The following is a 20,514-nucleotide window of genomic DNA, read 5'->3' on the forward strand; positions in this document are numbered from 1 at the left end:
TCTGGTCTGTCCACAGCACTAATGCAGCTCTGCTCTGTACACAACACTAATGCAGCCATGCAGTTCTGATCTGTCCACAGCACTAATGCAGTTCTGATCTGTCCACAGCACTAATGCAGTTCTGATCTGTCCACAGCACTAATGCAACTCTGATCTGTACACAACACTAATGCAACTCTGATCTGTACACAGCACTAATGCAACTCTGATCTGTACACAGCACTAATGCAACTCTGGTCTGTACACAACACTAATGCAGCTCTGGTCTGTACACAACACTCATGCAGCTCTGGTCTGTACACAGCACTCATGCAGCCATGCAGCTGTGATCTGTACACAACACTAATGCAGCTCTGGTCTGTCCACAGCACTAATGCAGCCATGCAGCTGTGATCTGTACACAGTGCTAACACAGGCATGCAGGCGTGTCTGGTCGTCTCCCGCATGTGTGGGTATGGCGCCCAATACAAGAAGAACGAGGACATTCCATTCATGTCACAAAGCCATGGGCCATGCCTTCAAGGTGAGCACAACAATATAAGGAGACACACCCCAGCAATCCTTCGCGTCTGTGCGTTAGTGCGTATGTCAAAGACTCGAGACAGAGACGGAGAGAAGACTGTGGGTGAGGGTTCTCAAGGCCAAACAGACTAAGGGAAATGAAGCTACAAACTCCTGCATAACACAAGACGGACCACAGGACTGCACTCAGGTGGGACTGGGTAACCATGAACATGGTAAGCAAGATTTTTTTCCCGGCTATACACATCTGCGTAAAACTCAACCTTTGATCAGGATAAAATGGAGAGAGCAATTAGAATACTTTTTTGTAGTTTGTTGTACTTTTGTTTATCATGTTTGTATGTACATGTTCTGTTTATGTATGTGTCTTAGTCAAATGTTCATGTTGAAATATGTGTTAGTGTCTATTAATGAAGTAAAGGCGTAATGAAGGAAAACATTTTTCAACATTTTCCAACATTTCTTTTCTTTTTGGTTATTACCTTTACCTTCTTTAGAAAGTTTCAAAGTGCCATGACCACCACTGCGCACTCCCTTGACATCCAAAAAAGCGAAACAAATAAAACTGGTTCAACCAGCGAGAAAGAAACCAAAGACATTTCAAAATAACCAACATGCTTTTTAGAGTGAAGAAAACTGCTATCAACACTCTGCCCCACAAAACCCTGAGGTTACAGCTGTCCTCAGTGCAATTTGTTCTAGAAAACAATGTGTTAAGAAGTAATCATCCGGTTCTGAATACTACAGATTAGATAGGAATGGAAAATATGAAACCATGCCTAATTCTTAATTCAGTTCAAAACATTATTTTTTTTTTTAAACATACCTAAGGACCTTCTATACCAAAGCCCTTTTTCTCACCACTGTTTGAGGCTTTTTCTGCCCACCAGGGAGTTGTTTCCCTCATTTGGGGGCTGAGGGCTCTGGGCTGATATTTCACCTTTTTCTTCCCTTCTGTTGCTCTGTAAAGCGACTTTGGGACAGTCTGCTGTGAAATGGAATTTAATTGAATTTGTATTTGTATTTGAATATACTTTACAGTACAAATGGTCCACCGTGACCAGTCTCGCACTCAAGGTACGGATTCACATTAATGATTGGCTGAGGTTCACCCCATGGAACATTTTTGCCAGGGAAGGGAAAGAAAGACAGAACACAACAGCTTCCTCAGAAGTGTGCGTCAGTGTCCCAGTGCCCGGAGGCCTGCGTGATTGTCAGGAAGCAGCATCATCGAAGCCTAATTCATGAATGAATGCTCTAATGCACACTGGTCGCGCTCTACCTGACTGGTAGTTTCTTGTTTCCGTAAAACGGTTTCAGGACCAGTTTTGCAGACACGGATTGAGCCTCGTCCAGGATTCTCCTTACAAAACTCAATTTAAATCTGTGTGTGTGTGTGTGGCCGGCCCTTCGTGTTCTGCCTGACTCTGCTGTCCAAACCCGTTTTTCTGTCCAGTCCCCCACCCACCTCCCCAGGACCAGCTCAAACGCTGTGGCTGAGGGGAACTCCAAAATAAACGGACTTGGTCCTCCCACGGACAGTGACACACAAGAAGATAATGCAATTCAGGTGAGGGTTCAGTCTGAACCAGGGGTGCGTGCGCTGTGGCTTTTGCTTCAACCAATTGCCTTGTTTTTAATTTGCTGATTAATAAATGATCTATAAATCACCCTGGTTCAAGCCTGTTCTTGAGCACAGTAAAACCATTCGGATACACTTGCAGTCTGGCAGCTGTAGCCGGTACACATATATATGTCAGATAAGATATGATTGAGCCAATTAATTCACTAAGACCAGGGTGACCCTTGCTGTGCACCCCTGGTCTACACAATTACATTTTAATGCATTTTATTACAGGCAGGCCTGGCCTTATATGACGCAAATATAATACATTTGAATTACTTTAGCTAAATTAAAAGCGAACACAGTTCCAGTTAAGTCATAGTTATTTAACAGTTAAATCGTTTTTCCCTCCTTGTTGTGAGCTCAGGCCTGCCACATGGAGCGAAGCTCATCTTCGCTCATGCAGCAGACCCTGCAACGAGCTCTGCTGTTCAGATGCAAGTCCGACACCGGACCTGTCTCCACCGGACCTGTCTCCACGGGACCTGTCTCCACCGGACCTGTCTCCACGGGACCTGTCTCCACCGGACCTGTCTCCACCGGACCTGTCTCCACGGGACCTGTCTCCACCGGACCTGTCGCCACCCGACCTGTCTCCACCGGACCTGTCTCCACGGGACCTGTCTCCACCGGGCCTGTCTCCACCGGGCCTGTCTCCACGGGACCTGTCTCCACGGGACCTGTCGCCACGGGACCTGTCTCCACCCGACCTGTCTCCACCGGACCTGTCTCCACCCGACCTGTCTCCACGGGACCTGTCTCCACGGAACCTGCGCAGGGAGAAAAGGTACATTACATTACATTACATTTTATTTAGCAGATGCTTTCATCCAAAGCGACGTACAAAACGGTGCATATCGAGGTCGTAGAATTTAAACAACGGAACACGTTAGATGAGGTATAATTCATATATGTTCGGCTGTAAGGCCATGACCATTTGTCCCGTACACAAGGTTGAAAGGCCAAGTCTGTAACTACCCATACCAAGACAGCTACAACTTCAGGAACTACAGTACCGAGACAAATGCCAATTCAGATTTACCATCAACGGTGACTGAAAGCTCTTGTAGTAGGGAGTCTCTGGTAAAAGGTAAAAGGTAGTACTACTGTTAGAATACATAGTAAGAATGATATAACTTTTTTTTACAGAATTGAACAGAAATTAGTTAATGTCATAAATATGTTGTTTATAGGACACTATATATTATATATATATATATATATATATATATATATATATCTATAAATATATATGTGTGTGAAGTTTGCAATGTAAAAATACTGTTTACATTTAAAATAGGCTGTAACTGCTCAGAGCCCAGTGAGAACGCAGATAGAACCGTGTAACTCCAAGGTCTCGTACAAAACCACTGGCTCTCTTATCATTGCTTGACTGTTGTAGGGAGGCGGCACGGATGGCACAGTGGGTAGCACTGCCGCCTCACAGCAAGGAGGTCCTGGGTTCGAATCCCCGTCGGCCGGGGCCTCTCTGTGCGGAGTTTGCATGTTCTCCCCGTGTCTGCGTGGGTTTCCTCCGGGTACTCTGGTTTCCTCCCACAGTCCAAAGACATGCATGTTAGGCTGATTGGAGAGTCTAAATTGCCCGTAGGTATGAGTGTGTGAGTGAATGGTGTGTGTGCCCTGCGATGGACTGGCGACCTGTCCAGGGTGTATTCCTGCCTTTCGCCCAATGTATGCTGGGATAGGCTCCAGCCCCCCTGCGACCCTGTTCAGGATAAGCGGGTTCAGATAATGGATGGATGGATGGATGGACTGTTGTAGGGGCGGTCTGTAGCGTAGTGGTTAAGGTAAATGACTGGGACACACAAGGTCGGTGGTTCTAATCCCGGTGTAGCCACAATAAGATCCGCACAGCCGTTGGGCCCTTGAGCAAGGCCCTTAACCCTGCATTGCTCCAGGGGAGGATTGTCTCCTGCTTCGTCTAATCAACTGTACGTCGCTCTGGATAAGAGCGTCTGCCAAATGCCATTAATGTAAAAATGTTAAAACTGGCTGAGCAAATACTGGCATTCCTGTGCCATGTTGACTCCCCATGTCTTCACCACAAAATGGAAGTGAGGTCACGGTTGACATACATACCTGCTTAAAAAAAATGAATCAGCGATTAATTCATTGGTGAATCAAGAACACTGGGGAAAAAAGGAGGAAGCTAATCAGCCGTAATTTGCTTTGGATAAACTCATAATATGTCATTCAATTCTGTATTAGCAGCAAATGACAATGGTGCTAGTGCCAATGACAATGAAAAGGATTGTTTTCACTGGCACTCCCTACTAACATAGTAAGACTTGTTTTGATAAAGATAAAGTTACAGAGAGCAGTGACATTCAGTGCGACTAAACTGCCATCAGAATACTCATCATTTTTACCTCCTGTACATACAGTAACATAGCATTTGAAATTAAATAATTGAGGGCAGGGACAGTGGAACTGAAGGTGACTACAGACTCCTCAGTCTAATAAGATTTCCACTCTTTTATGCTCCGTAGACATCTGAAGACGAAGAAACTAAGCCCTGCCCCCCAATACACCCGAGCCTGGTTTTGCCCCGACCAACAGGCCCCGAATCCACAGCCCCACCCCTGCCCCCTCCGGACCGTTCAGAGCAAGAGCAGATCCCACTCTACCTGGAGATACTGCCGGAGGAGTCAGCAGCCTCCGATGTGAGACACTAACACTACAAGAGATTGTGAAAAAGACAGATAACACGATGTGGCACTAGGTGATGCCTCCAGACCAAAAATGTTTTCTCGGAAAATATCTTCAGGTTTCCTTTGTCATTATACACATGCAATTAATATTTATATGCGCAACCAAATTGTTTCACAATGACTACATTTTCCAGACTAGCTCTAGTGTTGTGTCCACGTGCTATTGTCTTAAAATAATTGTTAAATTAATTTAATTCAGAAGGTTCTACTTAACCCCCACTCTGTTTTAAAATGGTCTCTCCTTTGCCTTTCAAACGGTCCCCATTTCCAGAACATTCTTTTGTCCCTCTTCCTGTGACCACAGGTTAGGAGAAGTACATCTCTGTTCACTCACAAACCTGAGCCACCAGGACCAGTACACAGAACCAAGTCCGACCCCGTACCCCTTTTCTGGAAACATGTGTGGTTCCAGCTCAGTCTGGGTCAGAAAGCAAAGCTTGGAGCAAAGGTAGCAGTTCTTTCTTAGGTTTGTTGTGTGGTATAATGGCCAGGGAACTCAACTGTGCGTGCACCGCCTGAGGTGTGGGTTTGACTCCCAATTGAGGCACTGCCTTTAGCAACTGAAGCTGTAGTAAGTTGTTTCAATAGAAATCACCAGCTGTATACATTGATTGTGTTTGGTGGTGGACAACTATGTAAGGTCCTCTGGTAGAAAGGTAAACTGCAGCCGAGAACCATCCAGTACTGTACATTACAGTTAGTTGCTTTTATCCAAAGCAACTTGCATTGATTAGACTAAGTAGGGGTCTTGCTCAAGGGCCCAGCAGCTGGCATCCAGGCGAGATGGACATTACTTCACAGGGCATTGTGTGTATTATACGTACATATGTACTATAATGGTCATCACCAAACACATTATTTGCATGTTTCCTGTGCTTTTTTGTTGTATATGGTCGCTCCTGTTGAGTTCATTGAAGTGTTTCCCCACGCCGTTGCAGTTGCAGAAACTGAATACTTCCAACCGGCGCCCACGCCCTGAACGCCCCCCACCTCCCAACTTCACCCTGAACCGTGGAGCTGATAGATCCCCTCTCCAAAAAGAGTTCACCTTGGGACCCTCGAATGGCTGTGACCCTCCGGATGGGGACAGTGAAGCCCCTCCAGTTGACTGTGACTCTGAGTACGAGAACAGTCTGAAGGTAACTACTGAAGTTCATGGTACACCCTTTCGGCCCTTCTGGGGGTCTTTGTGGGTATCTAATAGAAAAATGTTTACATTTCATGCCTGATAGTTGTCTGGAGAAGATGAAAAAAAGCCCTGCACCCCGTTACGTCTGTGCAGACCGTTGAGCCCCAAATCCCCAAACGCGCCCCCACCCCTGCCCCCCACGGCAGGGCTGGACTGCTCTGGGTCAGAGCCAGGAGACGTCCACGACTACCTGGTCATATTGCCACAGGAGTCACCGACCACCCAGGTGAGGCACTAACACTACAAGAACCCTGAATGACAGGGCAGGTGTTATCATATGGCACTCGGGGGATGCATCCAGTCAAAAGATCTCTTCAGGGAAACTGTCTCCAGCTTCTTCATCCTTATACACATGGATTGTATTATTGTACTCATGCAATTTATTATTATACACCCGGATTGTATTATTGTGCTCATGCAATATATTATCATCTCAATGCGATGTATTATGACACCATGCAATGTAATAATATACACACGCAAATTTTCATTATACACGTGCAATTTATTACGATGCATATATAATAATTATGATACACATTATGATACACATTCAAATTCGTATTGGCTGGCCCAGATATTGTAGCTGCATTATTACTAGTATATGGCTGTATTCATCTTCCTGTATTTAATTAAAATATGAACTTCAGAAGGTACCACATCGCTGCTTCTTTCAGGCCTTCAGAAGGGAGCACATCTGCTTCCTTCTGGCCTTGCCCCTCCATTACAGTAGAAGTGAGCACAGTTGTCCTCTTTCCGGGACCTCAGGTTAGCCACTTGGGGAGAAGCACATCCTTCACTCTTCAGCCCAAGCCACCGGCGCCAATGCACCACAGAACCAAGTCAGACTCCGAACCCCTCTCGCGGAAACGGGCGTGGTTCCTGCTCCGTCTGGACCAACAGAAAGCAAAGAGGGGGGCGAAGGTAGGAGTTCTGTCATTGAGTCCCCATCTTCATTTAAAAAAACGCCCACAGAATTGACTCTCTGTATACCATAACATTCCCTGTATGCCATAACATAACATAATGACGAGAACAAGCCATTCAGCCTTGCATTGTTCACCCTTTCCTGCCACTGTACGTAATGCTTAGTCTACCAAAAAGCGAAATAGCATCTGGTGCTGTGTCAAGCCTGGTCCTGGTTTCTGCCTCCACTACATGTTCTGACAAGCTATTCCACACGATAACTTGAAGAACCTGCAGAACCCAACCTCTTGGCTATATATCCCAGCATCCTGTTGGCTTTCATACTTACTAGCACAGCACATTCAACAGGACCTGAAAGGCTTTGATCAAACTCCCTTGAGCACATCATTCAACTTGAGCACATTCCAGTTTTTGTGCCACCCCTAAAGTAATCACGCCTTGTGTTTTTATTTCCCACATACAGAACTTTACATGTAGTTATATTGAATTTAATTTCCCAGGTTTCCGCCCACTTCTTGGATTACTTTAGTAGATTCCAAACTGTTTGCTAAACATTCCACAGAGGGGCGGAAGGGCAAGTTTTTTTTGCGTAAAACAGCAATGCAGGCGGAATATGCAGGTGGTAATGCTACCACTCGACCGTCACGAAAATAGCTCTGTCATATTAATGTTTTCTATTCATTTCAATGTCTTGACCTATGATGTTATCGAACCTACAACAATGACACACGCAATGGAACATTTGCGCCAACTCAGTCAGTCTAAGACACTTATCTGAATTCTCATCAGGAATGCAAAATATGTAGTAAGGTTAGATAAGGTTAGATAAGTTTTGTTGCGCAGGTAGCAGTTGAAATTGTACTACCCTCTAGGGTCTTTCAGCGCACTTATCTCTGGTTATGGGTATGCACTTTACACTTAGTTGTACGTCGCTCTGGGTAAATGCCATTAATGTAATGTAATGTAATAAGATTTTAAATGGCCTTTAAGTTACAGGATGAAAGCAAGTTAGTTTTGTGGCATAATGGTTAGGGAGCTCAACTGTTCACCACCAAGGAAGCTGTGTTGCTTTAGTAGAAGCTGGATAAATTGATTGTATTTGGTGGGGGAGAATGTAAACTGTGTAAGTTCCTCCAGGGGAGAGCATCTGTTAAAGGCGAAATACAGCCAAGAACCATCCAGTCAAGATGGACATGACTGTAACCTGTATAGTGTGTACTACTATAACCCCTATCATTATCACACTGACTGCGTTGCCTTGTTAATCACCAACACCTTATTTGCAAGTTTCCTGTGATTTATTGTTGTGTATGGTCGCTCCTGTTGAGTTCATTGAAGTGTTCCTCTCACGCCGTTGCAGTTGCAGAAACGACGAACTTCCGACCCGCCCCCGCGCCCCGAACGCCCCCCACCTCCCAACTTCACCCTGAACCGTGGAGCCGATAGACCCCCTCTCCAAAAACAGACCTCCATCTCGGGACCCTCGAATGGCTGTGACCCTCAGGACCCTCCAGTTGACTGTGACTCTGAGTACGAGGACAATCTGAAGGTGACAATCTGAAGCCCCTGTTTTGTGGATTCATAGGATACTCCTCAGCCCTTCCGGGGCTGTGTGTGTGTGTGTGTGTGTGTGTGTGTGTGTGTCCAATAAAATGTCCACTTCAATGTCCCACAGATGTTTGAAACAAAGCCCTGCGCACCAGCACTCACAAGACTGAGTTTGTCCAGACCGTCCGGTCCCGGGTCCTCAAACACGGCCCCTCCTCTGCCCCCTCTGGCAGGGCTGGTCCGCTCTGCGTCAGAACCAGAACCCGGCCCGCTCGATGTGGAGACGCTCCCGGAGGAGACAGCAGCCGCCGAGGTGAGGCACTAACACTACAAGAGGCTGTCGAAAAGACAGATACTGTAATGTGGCACAAGGGGAATGTGTCCAGGTCGAAAAGCTTTTCTCTGAAAATATCTTCAGATTTTTCCTTTGTCATTATCCACATGGTATGCATTATTATACACATGCAATTTATTATTATGCAGTTTATAATTATACTCATGAAGTGTGTTATAAGCTGGCCTTGTAAGCACTTTGAGATAATATATGTCTGATGAAAAGTGCTATATAAATAAAATGTATGATTATTATTATTATTATATTGCAGCTGCATTATTTTGAAACATTTTATCAAATTTAACTTTTTTTTTTTCTAATAGACTTTAGAAGGTTCCATTTAACCTCCACTTTGTTATGAAATGGCCTCTCCTTTGCCTCTCAAAAGGTCCCCATTTACAGAACATTCTTTTGACCTTCCTCCTGTGACCACAGGTTAGGCCCCTGGAGAGGAGAACGTCTTTGGACACCGTAAAAACCAACCAGCCAGCACTGGTGCAGAGATCCAAGTCCGCCTCTTTTCCCCTTCTCTGGAAACCTGCACGGTTCCAGCTCAGTCTGGATCAACAAAAAGCTAATCTGGGAGCAAAGGTAGCAGTTCTGTTATTGAGTCTCAGGTTGGTAGTGTACCATAATAGTCAGGGAACTCAACTGTGCATGCACCACCCAGGTTGTGGGTTTGACTCCCCTTTTGGAGCTCTGTCTTTAGCAAGCTAAGCAAAGTTTTTTTAAAAGAGTTCATTGAAGAGTTTCTCTGTTCCTCGTACCGTTGCAGTTGCAGAAACGTCGGCATACTTGCGACCAGCGACGACGCCCTGAACGCCCCCCACCTCCCAACATCCCCCCGAACCCTGGAGCTGATAGACCCTCCCTCCAGAAACAGATGTCCACCTCGGGATCCTCGGATGGGGACAGTGGAAGCCCTCCAGTTGACTGTGACCCTGAGTACGAGGACACTCTGAAGGTAACGACAGACGCCCCTTTTTTTGTGGATCGGCGGGATACTCCTCAGCCCTTCTGAGGGTTGTCTGATAACATGTCCTCTTTAACGTCCCACAGGTGTTTGGCCAAGGGGCTGAAGTAGCTCCAGGAGGGCTGGAGTGTTCTCAGCAGGAGCCCGCCCCACTCTATGTGGAGATACTACCGGACCAGACCACAGCCACCCAGGTGAGACTCTAACACAGGGGTCACCAACACGGTGCCCGTGGGCACCAGGTCGCCCCCAAGGACCACATGAGTCGCCCGCAGGCCTGTTCTAAAAATAGCACAACTCACTACTGAGCTGCATCTAAAATTTTATTTTATTCTGTTGCTATTTTTTTTTTTATCACACTTGCATTTATATAGATTTAAAAATGACAATATCTTAAAAATATGTTTATTATACCTGAAGTTTCGATAAGTTTAGGTGAACTCTGACCTACTCTAGTTCAAAGGTCAGTATTGTGCGTGTAACAAAACAAACTGGTAGCCCTTAGTATGACTCAGTACCCATGAAGTAGCTCTCAGTTTCAAAAAGGTTGGTGACCCCTGCTCTAACACGACAAACGATCAATAAAAGGACAGGTCTTATGACCATGGCTATCAGTAAAAAAATCTCTTCAGGGAAATTCTCTTCTTTCCCGCTGTAGGCCATCCACGTCAAGGTTCAAAGCTTCAGAGATGCTGTTCTGCATACTCCTCTCACCTCTCTCATGCACTTTTCACCCGCAGAACTGCCGCTCACTGGTTGTTTTTTGGTTTTTCGCACCATTCCCTGTAAACCCTAGAGCAGTCCTACTCAACTCCATGTCCTGCAGGCATGTTCAATGTCTGCAGGTATTTGCTCCTACCGTGCGCTACACCAGCTGATTTCACCTATTATTTTACCTGCTTGGTTCAAATAATAAGTTAATTAGTGAAATCAGGTGGTGTACCGCATGGTTGAAGCAAATGCCTGCAGGATGTGGAGTTCAGTAGCGCTGTTCTAGAGACTGTTGTGTGAAAATATCAGCAAATCAGCTGGTTCTGAGATACTCAAACCACCCTGTCTGGCACCAACAATCATTCCATGTACAAAGTAGCTTCCTGATTGAGATGTTTGGTTGGAACAACAGCTGAATCTCTAGACCAAGATGTCTGCATGCTTTTATATGTTGAGTTGCTGCCACATGATTGGCTGATTAGATATTTTCATAAATAAGCTGTACAGGTCTACCAAATAAAGTGGTCACAAAGTATATTATATTATTCATGCAATGTATTAATATACACGTGCAATGTATTATTACACCATTCAATGTATTAATTTACACATGCAATTTATTACAATACATAAGTAATTTATTTATGATACTGTACACATTAAATGTATTATTGACTGGCTTTAGATGGCCCAGATTTTGTAGCTGCATTTTTTATTATACTTCATAGTTGTATTCATTTTCCTTTATTTAATTTGAAAAAAGATGTAACATTCAGAAGGTTCCACTTAAACTCTGCTTCCTTCTGACCAGCCCCTCCATGACAATAGAGAAAAGCACAATTACCCGAACATTGTTTTGACCTTTGACCCTCTTTCTGTGACCTCAGGTTAGCCACTTGGGGAGAAGCACATCCTTCACCCTTCAGCCCAAGCCACCGGCGCCAATGCACCACAGAACCAAGTCAGACTCCGAACCCCTCTCCCGGAAACCTGCGTGGTTCCTGCTCCGTCTGGACCAACAGAATGCAAAGAGGGGGGCAAAGGTGAGAGTTCTGTCATTGAGTCCCCCTCTTCATTAAAAAGTAACGCCCACAAAGCTGTCTCTCAAATCATCATCCGTATACCATAACATAATGACCAGAACATGCCTAATTATTGACTCATCATTAATTATTATTAGAACTAATTATAAGTTCATCCAGGGGGGACATGGATGGTGCAGTGGGTAGCAAGGAGGTCCTGGGTTTGTATCCCGGTCGGCCGGGGTCTTTCTGCATGTCCTCCCCTTGTCGCGTGGGTTTCCTCCGGGTACTCCGGTTTCCTCCCACAGTCCAAAGACATGCAGGTTAGGCTGATTGGAGAGTCTAAATTGTACGTAGGTATGAGTGTGTGAGTGAATGGTGTGTGTGCCCTGCGATGGACTGGCAACCAGGATGTATTCCTGCCTTTCGCCCAATGTATGCTGGGATAGGCTCCAGCCCCCCTGCGACCCTGTTCAGGATAAGTGGGTTAATAATTAATGGATGGATTAATTAATGGAAGTTCATCCAATGGTTTGCTAATGTATAGAGATCATCTAACAAATACGTTAGTTGTTATGATTTCATGATTAAAGCATGTATTTGTCATCATTACGTCTAGAATAGGCATCCGAATACTCATCAGGAATGTAGGTGACATGGGACAGTAATATTTGAAATTGTGTAATCCAGTGCCTATCACTGCTAATTACAGTACCTGCCGTTGGTTACTACCTTCTGCACATGAACAAAACAACAATGACTCATTCGTTTTAGGAATGCAGAAATTGCCGGCCTGTATAGCGTAGTGGTTAAGGTAAATGACTGTCGGTGGTTCTAATCCCGGTGTAGCCACAATAAGATCCGCACAGCCGTTGGGCCCTTGAGCAAGGCCCTTAACCCTGCATTGCTCCAGGGGAGGATCGTCTCCTGCTTAGTATAATCAACTGTACGTCGCTCTGGATAAGAGCGTCTGCCAAATACCAATAATGTAATGTAATGTAAATTTCTCTGGTCGGGCATCTGTTAAAGGTATGATGGACATGACAGCACATTGTATAGGGTGGATAATAATCTCTATTATTTTCCTTAATCACATTGACTGCCATGGCCATCACCAAACAGCTTATTTGCTGCATATTTTTATTGTGATTTAGTATTGTTTATTGTCGCTCCTGTCAAGTTAAGTGAAGTGTTTTTTCCCTTCCTCGTACCACGGTGGTGGCAGAAACCTTTGCATTCTTCCATTCGACGCCCGTGTCCTGAACGCCCCCCACCTCCCACCTTCACCCTGAACCCCGGAGATGACAGACCGCCCCTCCAAAAACAGATGTCCACCTCAGGATCCTCGGATGACTGTGACCCGCAGGATGGGGAGAGTACAACCCCTCCAGTTGACTGTGACTCTGTGTACGAGGACAGTCTGAAGGTAACTTACAGAAACCCCTTTTTTTGTGGATTCATGGCATGCCCATCGGCCCTTCTGGGCGTGTTTGTGGGTGCCTAATAACATTTCCACTTTAACGTCCCACAGTTTTTTGAGGAAGCAGCGGAGTCAACATCCACCAAGGTGAGATGTTAACACTACAAACAGTTAACGAAAGGACACATATTATGACATGGCACTAGGTGATGTGTCCACTCTTCGAGGAAAATGTCTCTTTATCATTTTACAGATGCAATGTATTACTAGACCTTGACATTTTTTATTTGACACATGGACTGTATCATTATACCCATGCAATGTACTATTATACAAACACTATTTATTATACTATCGTACACATGAAATTTATTATAACACACGGACATACACTCACTGATCACTTTATTACGTCGGCCTGTACACCAGCTTGTTAATGCAAATATTAAATCAGCCAATCATGTCGCAGCAACTAAATTAATAAAAGCATGCAGACATGGTGAAGAGCTTCAGCTCTTTTTCAGACAAAATGTCAGAATGGGGAAGAAATGTGATCTAAGTTACTTTGACTGTGGAATGATTGTTGGTGCCAGACAGGGTGGCTTGAATATCTCAGCAACTGCTGATCTCCTGGGAATTTCATGCACAACAGTCTCTAGAGTTTGCAGAGAATGGTTCAAAAACTAAAAATATCCAGTGAGCAGCAGTTGTGCGGGTGAAAACGCCTTGTTACTGAGAGAGGTCAGTGGAGAAGGGCCAGACTGGTCAAAGCTGACAGGAAGGTGACAGTCGGCCAAATAACCACAGATTACAAAAGTGGTATGCAGAAGAGCATCTCTGAACACACAATGCATTAAACCTCTTCAGTGGATAGGCTACAGCAGCAGAAGACCAATAAGTCAAAAAAATAAGTCTATAAATAAATACCTAATAAAGTGCTGACTGAGTGTATATTATTATATACATGTATGTATTGCTAGACCGTGTAATTTATTATTATATACATGGATTAAATTCAGAGACTTAACCTCATACAAGTGGTCCCCATTTCCAGAACATTCTCTTGTTTTTGTCCTCTGTGACCCCAGGTTAGCCCCCTGGGGAGAAGTACATCTCTGGTCACTCTGAAACCCAAGCCACCAGTACCAGTGCAGAGAACCAAGTCCGAACCCGAACCCAAACCCCGGACACCTGCAGGGCTCCAGCTCAATCTGGACCAACAAAAACCAAAGGAGGGAGCAAAGGTAGAAGCTCTGTTGTTGAGTCTCACTCTCTGTTAATAACAGCCAGAGCACTGACTCTCTAATCATTCCCTGTATCTGATTGGCTGAGTAATCCCTCGTTCTCTAGCCACGTTGATCTCCCAGGTCATCACTGCCAAAGTGAATTGAAGTGTTTCTGTGTTCCTCGTGCCGTTGCAGTGGCAGGAACCTTGGCGTGCTTGCAACCAGCGCCCACGCCCTGAACGCCCCCCGCCTCCTAACTACACCCTGAAGTGCGGCGCTGATAGACCCCCTCTCAAAAAACAGATGTCTACCTCGGGATCCTCGGATGGCTGTGACCCTCCGGATGGGGACAGTGGAACCCCCCCAGTTGTCCATGACTCTCACTACGACAGTAAATCCCCTCCAGTTAGCTGTGAAACTCAGTATGACAGTAAATCCCCAGCAGTTTGCTGTGAAACTCAGTACGACAGTAAATCCCCACCAGTCAGCTCTGAAACTCAGTACGACAGTAAATCCCCACCAGTCAGCTCTGAAACTCAGTACGACAGTAAGACCCCTCCAGTTGGCTGTGAAACTCAGTACGACAGTAAGACCCCTCCAGTTGGCTGTGAAACTCAGTCCGAGGACAGAAAAACACCTCCCGGTGCCTTTGTCGACGATCTGAAGGTAACTACAGAAACCCCCATTTTGTGGATTCATGGGACGCACCTCAGGGGTGCTCGTGGCTGTCTAATAACGTTTCCACTTGTGTATCCAGATGTCAAGCCCCCATTCCTCAGCTTCAGTGCCACCCCTACCCCCTCGCGTGGGGTTGAGTGATTCTGTCATCGGGCAAGGACATACCTACCTGGAACTGACAGCAAGCACTGAGGTGAGACAGTGACACTACAAAAAAATTAGAAAAGGACTGTAAATACATTCATATAGCGCCTTTATCCACAGCGCTGTGCTTCTCATTCACCCATATATACAGTACTGTGCAGATGTCTTAGGCACCTGTATAACATTCTGTATAGCTAAGATTCTTTCAAAAATAATTCAATGAAAGGTCCTAAATAAACGTACTATACATTTTACATTACATTATAGTAATTTGGCAGAATAGTTAAAAACTGAATCAAATCAATATTTTTTGTGACCACCCTTCGGCGCTAAAACTACATCACTTCTCTGAGATAGCCAACGCTGTCCTGCAGTTCTATAAGACAATCAGCAGAGAGGTTCTTCCAAGCATGTTGGAGAACTTGCCACAGTTCTTCTGCAGACTTTGATTGGCTCCTTGCTTCTGATCTCAGACAGAAAAAAAGTAGCAAATTGCTAACAGTAATATGTTACTTTTTAAATTAAATACAAAAATATCTCTGTAAAATTAAATCATTTTAAAAATGAATATTTGGAAAACTCAAATGTGTTATTTTATACTAACACACAAACAAAGAAACATATATATATTTATATATATAATGAAGTCTAGGGTGCCTACGACTTCTGCACAGTACTGTACATACATACATACACACACACACACACACACACACACACGACAAGTGGCTGCCATGCAAGGTACCAACCAGCTTGTCAGGAGCAAGGTTAGGGACACCTCGACACACCCAGGGTGGGATCGAACCGGCAACCCTCCCACTACCAGACAACCGCTTTTACCTCCTGAGCCTCCTCCAGCTATGTTATCTTGTCTTAGGCTCCCACAAGGAAGGCGGTCCATGATTTCTTCTCCAAAAGACCACTGCCACCAGTACCCCACCAACAGCCACAGCCAGAGCCCCTGTACGAGGAGCTGACCTCCTGCTCCTGCGTCACGAGTGGGGATTCAGCAGAGCGCAAGCCTGAGGTAGGACCAGAGGCTTCTTTCTACGAATGTACAAATACCGTATGATTCCCGCGGCATTACCTCCCATTAGAGAAAATATGGTTTAAAAGGTCACCATTTTTCCGCTAAACGTAACGGCTCCGTTTCCGCTTCAGGACTACGAGGTGCTGATGGCCTGGTGGCACACCGTCGACCGTGAGTTGTTTCACCACATTTTATCGTTCCGCTGACGAGTCGGTCAGACGCCATCTTGTGAAGTCTGCCCCTCACCCTTGCCTGGATGTCCCTGAATGGTGCCCTTTGGATCTGAAGATAGAATCAGGTCTTTACCGACAGGGTATCACTCAGGACCGTTTCCTTGACGGGCGCTGGGTTACCTTCGCTAAATGTGTCTCATTGTAATTTACGGACAGCATGTGGCCTAGTGGTTCAGATGCATGACTGGGCTGGTGCCTCAAGTCCTGCTGTGGCCACGATAATATCCGTGCAGCTGTTGTCCCCTTGAGCAAGGCCCGTGACCCCACATTGCTCCAGGGGGTATCGCCCCCCCCCCTGCTCAATATATAATCAACTAAATGGTAAATGGTCTGTATTAATTACATGTAACTGTCATGTAGTTGGTCATTCTCTTTATTTGAATGTGAAGTGGTGGCACCACATTGGAATCTATCTGTTGGGCAGACCGGTACAGGCAGTTTGGGGTCTTAGTAAAGTCCCGATGCCTGAGTCTGTCCTTTGTGATTCTGTTTCAGACTGGGATAACATGCCACTGGACTGTGAGCTCAGTGAAGAGGAGGAAATGAGGTAAGAGCTGAGTGACAGCCAAACTGAAGGTCGAGAAAAGTGCGAGTAAAGACTCTATGGTATTATTTCAGTCACTCTCAGCTGGATAAGCGTCTCTTAGTTTTGCGAGTAAGGATGTGAGAGAGGAAGGTGAACATTATGCCTTGGATGGGATGCAGCCAGTTCTGTCCGCCATGTTGAATTGTATTGTCTCAAAGATGGGGTGAAACTTGAGTTTTGGGGTGAAATGACGTGGCAGCACTGGGCTCCGTGTTCTTACGCGCCGAACCGTGTTTCCAGGGTATTCGCCCTGACCGCCTACAGGATCAAAATGGGACTCCGTCTCTTCGACTGCCTGCTGTCCAGGAATGGCCAGAGTCTGCAGGACCTCCTGACAGAGCTGGACGCTGCCGCGGACGGCCTGGACAAAACGCGCAAGAAGGCCAAAATGGTGACCATGACGGGGGGCACGACGGGGGCCGTGGGCGGGGTGCTGACCGTGGCGGGCCTCGCCCTCGCCCCCATGACCTTGGGCGCCTCCCTGGTGGTGTCCGCGGTCGGGGTGGGCGTGGCGACGGCCGGCGGACTGACGGGGGCCTCCGCGGCCTTCAGCAGCAAAGTCAGCCGCAACCTGGACAGGAAGAACGTGGAGAGGATCGTGCTGGACTTCTGGGACGAGGTTTTCGACATCGAGCGGTGCCTGCAGTTCGTGAACGCGGCGATGGAGTGGCTCGGACGGCAGGACCCTGCCAGGCTCACGGCCGCCGACGGCGAGACCGGGGCGGTGGTGAGGCTGGCGACGGTCGCCCGCAGCAACAGGAGCTCCATCCAGACCGCCGATCAGTCCCTCGAGATCCTGTGGCAGTTCTCCCAGGACATTGACGACTTCTTCGCCAGCGGCGAGGCCCAGAAGCTGAAGAAGGGCACAGAGAAACAGTTCGCCGAAAGGATCCGCAGTCTTGCCCAGCAGCTGCGCGAGGGGCTAGACAGTTTGATGAGAATCCGAGAGATCCTCAGCTTGGCAGCCAGCACTACTGGAGTGTATGAGGACTTGAGCGCCTGACTCTGCGCAGTTAAATGGTAACATCACACGTTTTCCCCCGCAACCATAACACATTCAACCAGTTCACTATTGCTGTGACCTAGTATTCACCTACTAATAGTGAAATAACTGGTTATTGTGTATAGTTATGCCTCTGTTTCAACATAATTTCTCAGCTGCAGTTACTCAAAACGGAACAACCTCATAGAGACAAATAAAATACTGAGTCACCATTGCGGAATGGTGCTGTGGTCAAATGTTTTGAAATGTCTTTTCATTAGCCACCAGAGGGCAGTCTTGTGCATAGTCTGCTTTGTTTTACACATGGAGTATACGTATAAATGTGGTTTTACACTTTTCCGGTTATGCTCTTGTACATAATGAATAGAATGTCTCGTCCTTAACAAATCTGTGCTAAATACATTACATTTGCCACAGTTCTCCATTACTAGTTTTCGTAACAGTCTTTTAAATCGTTTACTCTGCTAAAATGTCGACTTTCTGTATATATGTTTCTATGTAGCCTCGTGTTTCAGCCTATGTGCACATGTCGCCTATAACGTCACCTTTCTTCATCCTTTTATGTTTTACAGCTGACATGTTTTTATGTTGTCTTGTTCAGTATGAAAACTACTGGTCACATACTATGTAAATATTTAGTCCTCGCTGACTATGAGAATAAAGATATTATTCAAAAAAACGTTTGCAATCACTTAAAGGGTCTATTTCGTGTTTCCACGTACACTCCGAAAAGTCAATGTTCACAAAATAATCTTCTCCTTATCATTCTTCTCCTTAATTAATCTTAAAGTTTATGAGACGTATAAATGTTGTGGTTGTTATTAATAATGTATTATTGTTATTATTATCATTATTATTATTATGGGGAAAAAACAGATTCATCCAGGCTTTCCAAACGATTCCTCGGAGAACCTTAAAAAATGGTTTGTGGAAGCACCTCAAGGGGTGTGGCAAATTGAGGAACCCCTAAAAGTTCCCTCAGGATTTTTAGATTGAGGGGTTGGTTTTTAATAGAAAGAAGTTTCTAAGCAACATTTTAATGAAGGTTTCATTTTGTGGCATCGAGTTTGAAAATAAATGCTTTAGAAGATGAGCTTCAGTGCAACGTACAGAAGGAAGAAAGACTCAAACAATACGGTACATTTTATATAGGCTAGGTTAAGATGTCAAAAATTCCGATTAAACACCTCGGTGAGAATCCCGAAGTGTGAGAATAAAATCAAAAGAAATACAGTGGTTGTCGTTTCTTCGCAGTTTTACATTACATTTTATTTAGCAGACGCTTTTATCCAAAGCGATGTACAAAAGCATATTTAATGCATATTCTGCCACAGTGCAGGAATACTTTTTAACCAATCGTCACACCATTCATTTAACGATGAGTATTAAAACACGCTGGCTGTGGTAGTAGCCTATGAAACCGTAGATACCACAACTGAATTGTTCTGTCGCGTGCCAACAATAGGCTATGCACAATACCTGATGTCTGGTTTTCTGACGGCAGAGTATAGTGCATCTGTTCGTTGCACGCAAACCCAGACCATACGATAAACCTACGATAAACAATCCGACTGTGAAACTAAGTCACATAGCCTACTGTCTTAACTTTAACGACATTTGAAATAGCTACTGCAACACGTTTACATGGAAATTGGGAAGTCTAAAGGAGACTATTTTAGCCTACTTGTTTAACCTAGCCTAGGCTAATTCCAAAAATGTCCACAAAGTGGAAAGGAATGTTAAGCCATTAGGTCCCGGTCGGGATTTCACAGTTAAGTGCCTTTTTTCTTGCCCTGGTGAAAACATAACACACCCGTTGTAAAGGTTCCTTGTTGAAACCGCGCGGGACCTAGCGATGGCTTGGTTCTACGTTTTAAGGACATTTGGACTAATAAAGATCAAATCGCTGCCAATAATGTCCTCACGGTGTCCCAAGATGCGAATTGTGCACATCATATGCCTTGTGATTGATGTTAAACCGTATGCCTCAGAAAAGGTTCATTTTATTATCATTATCTGTGCTCTGGCACTCGTCAACAAAACCTCGTGCCGGATCAAGTATTTTGATTATTTCAGTCGAAGCACCAAGCCAATATGCCAAGCCAAAGTTTGCGCCAAGATTGATTTCCCGTCAGCAACGGGAAACGTAGCCTATTTTGTGTGCCTTGAAGTAATTTATTGGTTATTTCGTTTTGTAAATATCTGGAGCTAGGCTACGTTGTGCGAAAGCAGCAGATTTGACTTGTAAGTGAGCAGATGAGACAGTAAGTTTGAAAGTAGGATATATTATCATCACTACTTCGACTAATAATAATAATAACAATATGACAAATAGTAAAACAGTAGGATTTATTTAAAGCCTTGTTCCCGCCCATTCCATGTATTGCTCATTTCCTTCCCGCGTATGCCCCATCTTTACTTGCGGTAAATTACTTTTATCTACAATGTGACCAATGAGCGGAAGGAATACCTACAACAGAGGGCGGGTACGGTTCATTTCACTGGAAGCAAATAGTTCCTCTGAATGTGAATCGGAAAGGCTAAATAATAACCAACACTACAATTTAGTTTCTGGTGATCGGTTTTATTAAATATATATATTAAATAAAATA

General features: G+C 45.1%; 2 protein-coding genes across 2 annotated transcripts in view; one reads left to right on the forward strand and one right to left on the reverse strand.

Moving 5' to 3' along the window:
- Positions 1 to 20,514, reverse strand: part of LOC133114291 (large ribosomal subunit protein uL3) — a 294,631-nt gene that overhangs the window by 201,285 nt on the left and 72,832 nt on the right. The window lies entirely within an intron of this gene.
- Positions 352 to 18,581, forward strand: LOC133113956 (mucin-2-like). The gene is made up of 23 exons (XM_061223125.1): positions 352 to 737; positions 1,979 to 2,092; positions 2,514 to 2,933; positions 4,657 to 4,830; positions 5,183 to 5,326; positions 5,817 to 6,017; positions 6,111 to 6,293; positions 6,836 to 6,991; positions 8,355 to 8,543; positions 8,670 to 8,855; positions 9,312 to 9,467; positions 9,652 to 9,840; positions 9,936 to 10,043; positions 11,448 to 11,603; positions 12,808 to 13,008; positions 13,114 to 13,149; positions 14,091 to 14,246; positions 14,424 to 14,894; positions 14,986 to 15,099; positions 15,928 to 16,077; positions 16,212 to 16,251; positions 16,809 to 16,860; positions 17,140 to 18,581. The coding sequence occupies exons 1-23, from the start codon at positions 729 to 731 to the stop codon at positions 17,900 to 17,902; spliced, it is 4,368 nt and encodes a 1,455-aa protein (XP_061079109.1). The 5' UTR covers positions 352 to 728; the 3' UTR covers positions 17,903 to 18,581.

Source organism: Conger conger, chromosome 16 (assembly GCF_963514075.1).
Source record: "Conger conger chromosome 16, fConCon1.1, whole genome shotgun sequence".
NCBI lineage: Eukaryota > Metazoa > Chordata > Actinopteri > Anguilliformes > Congridae > Conger > Conger conger.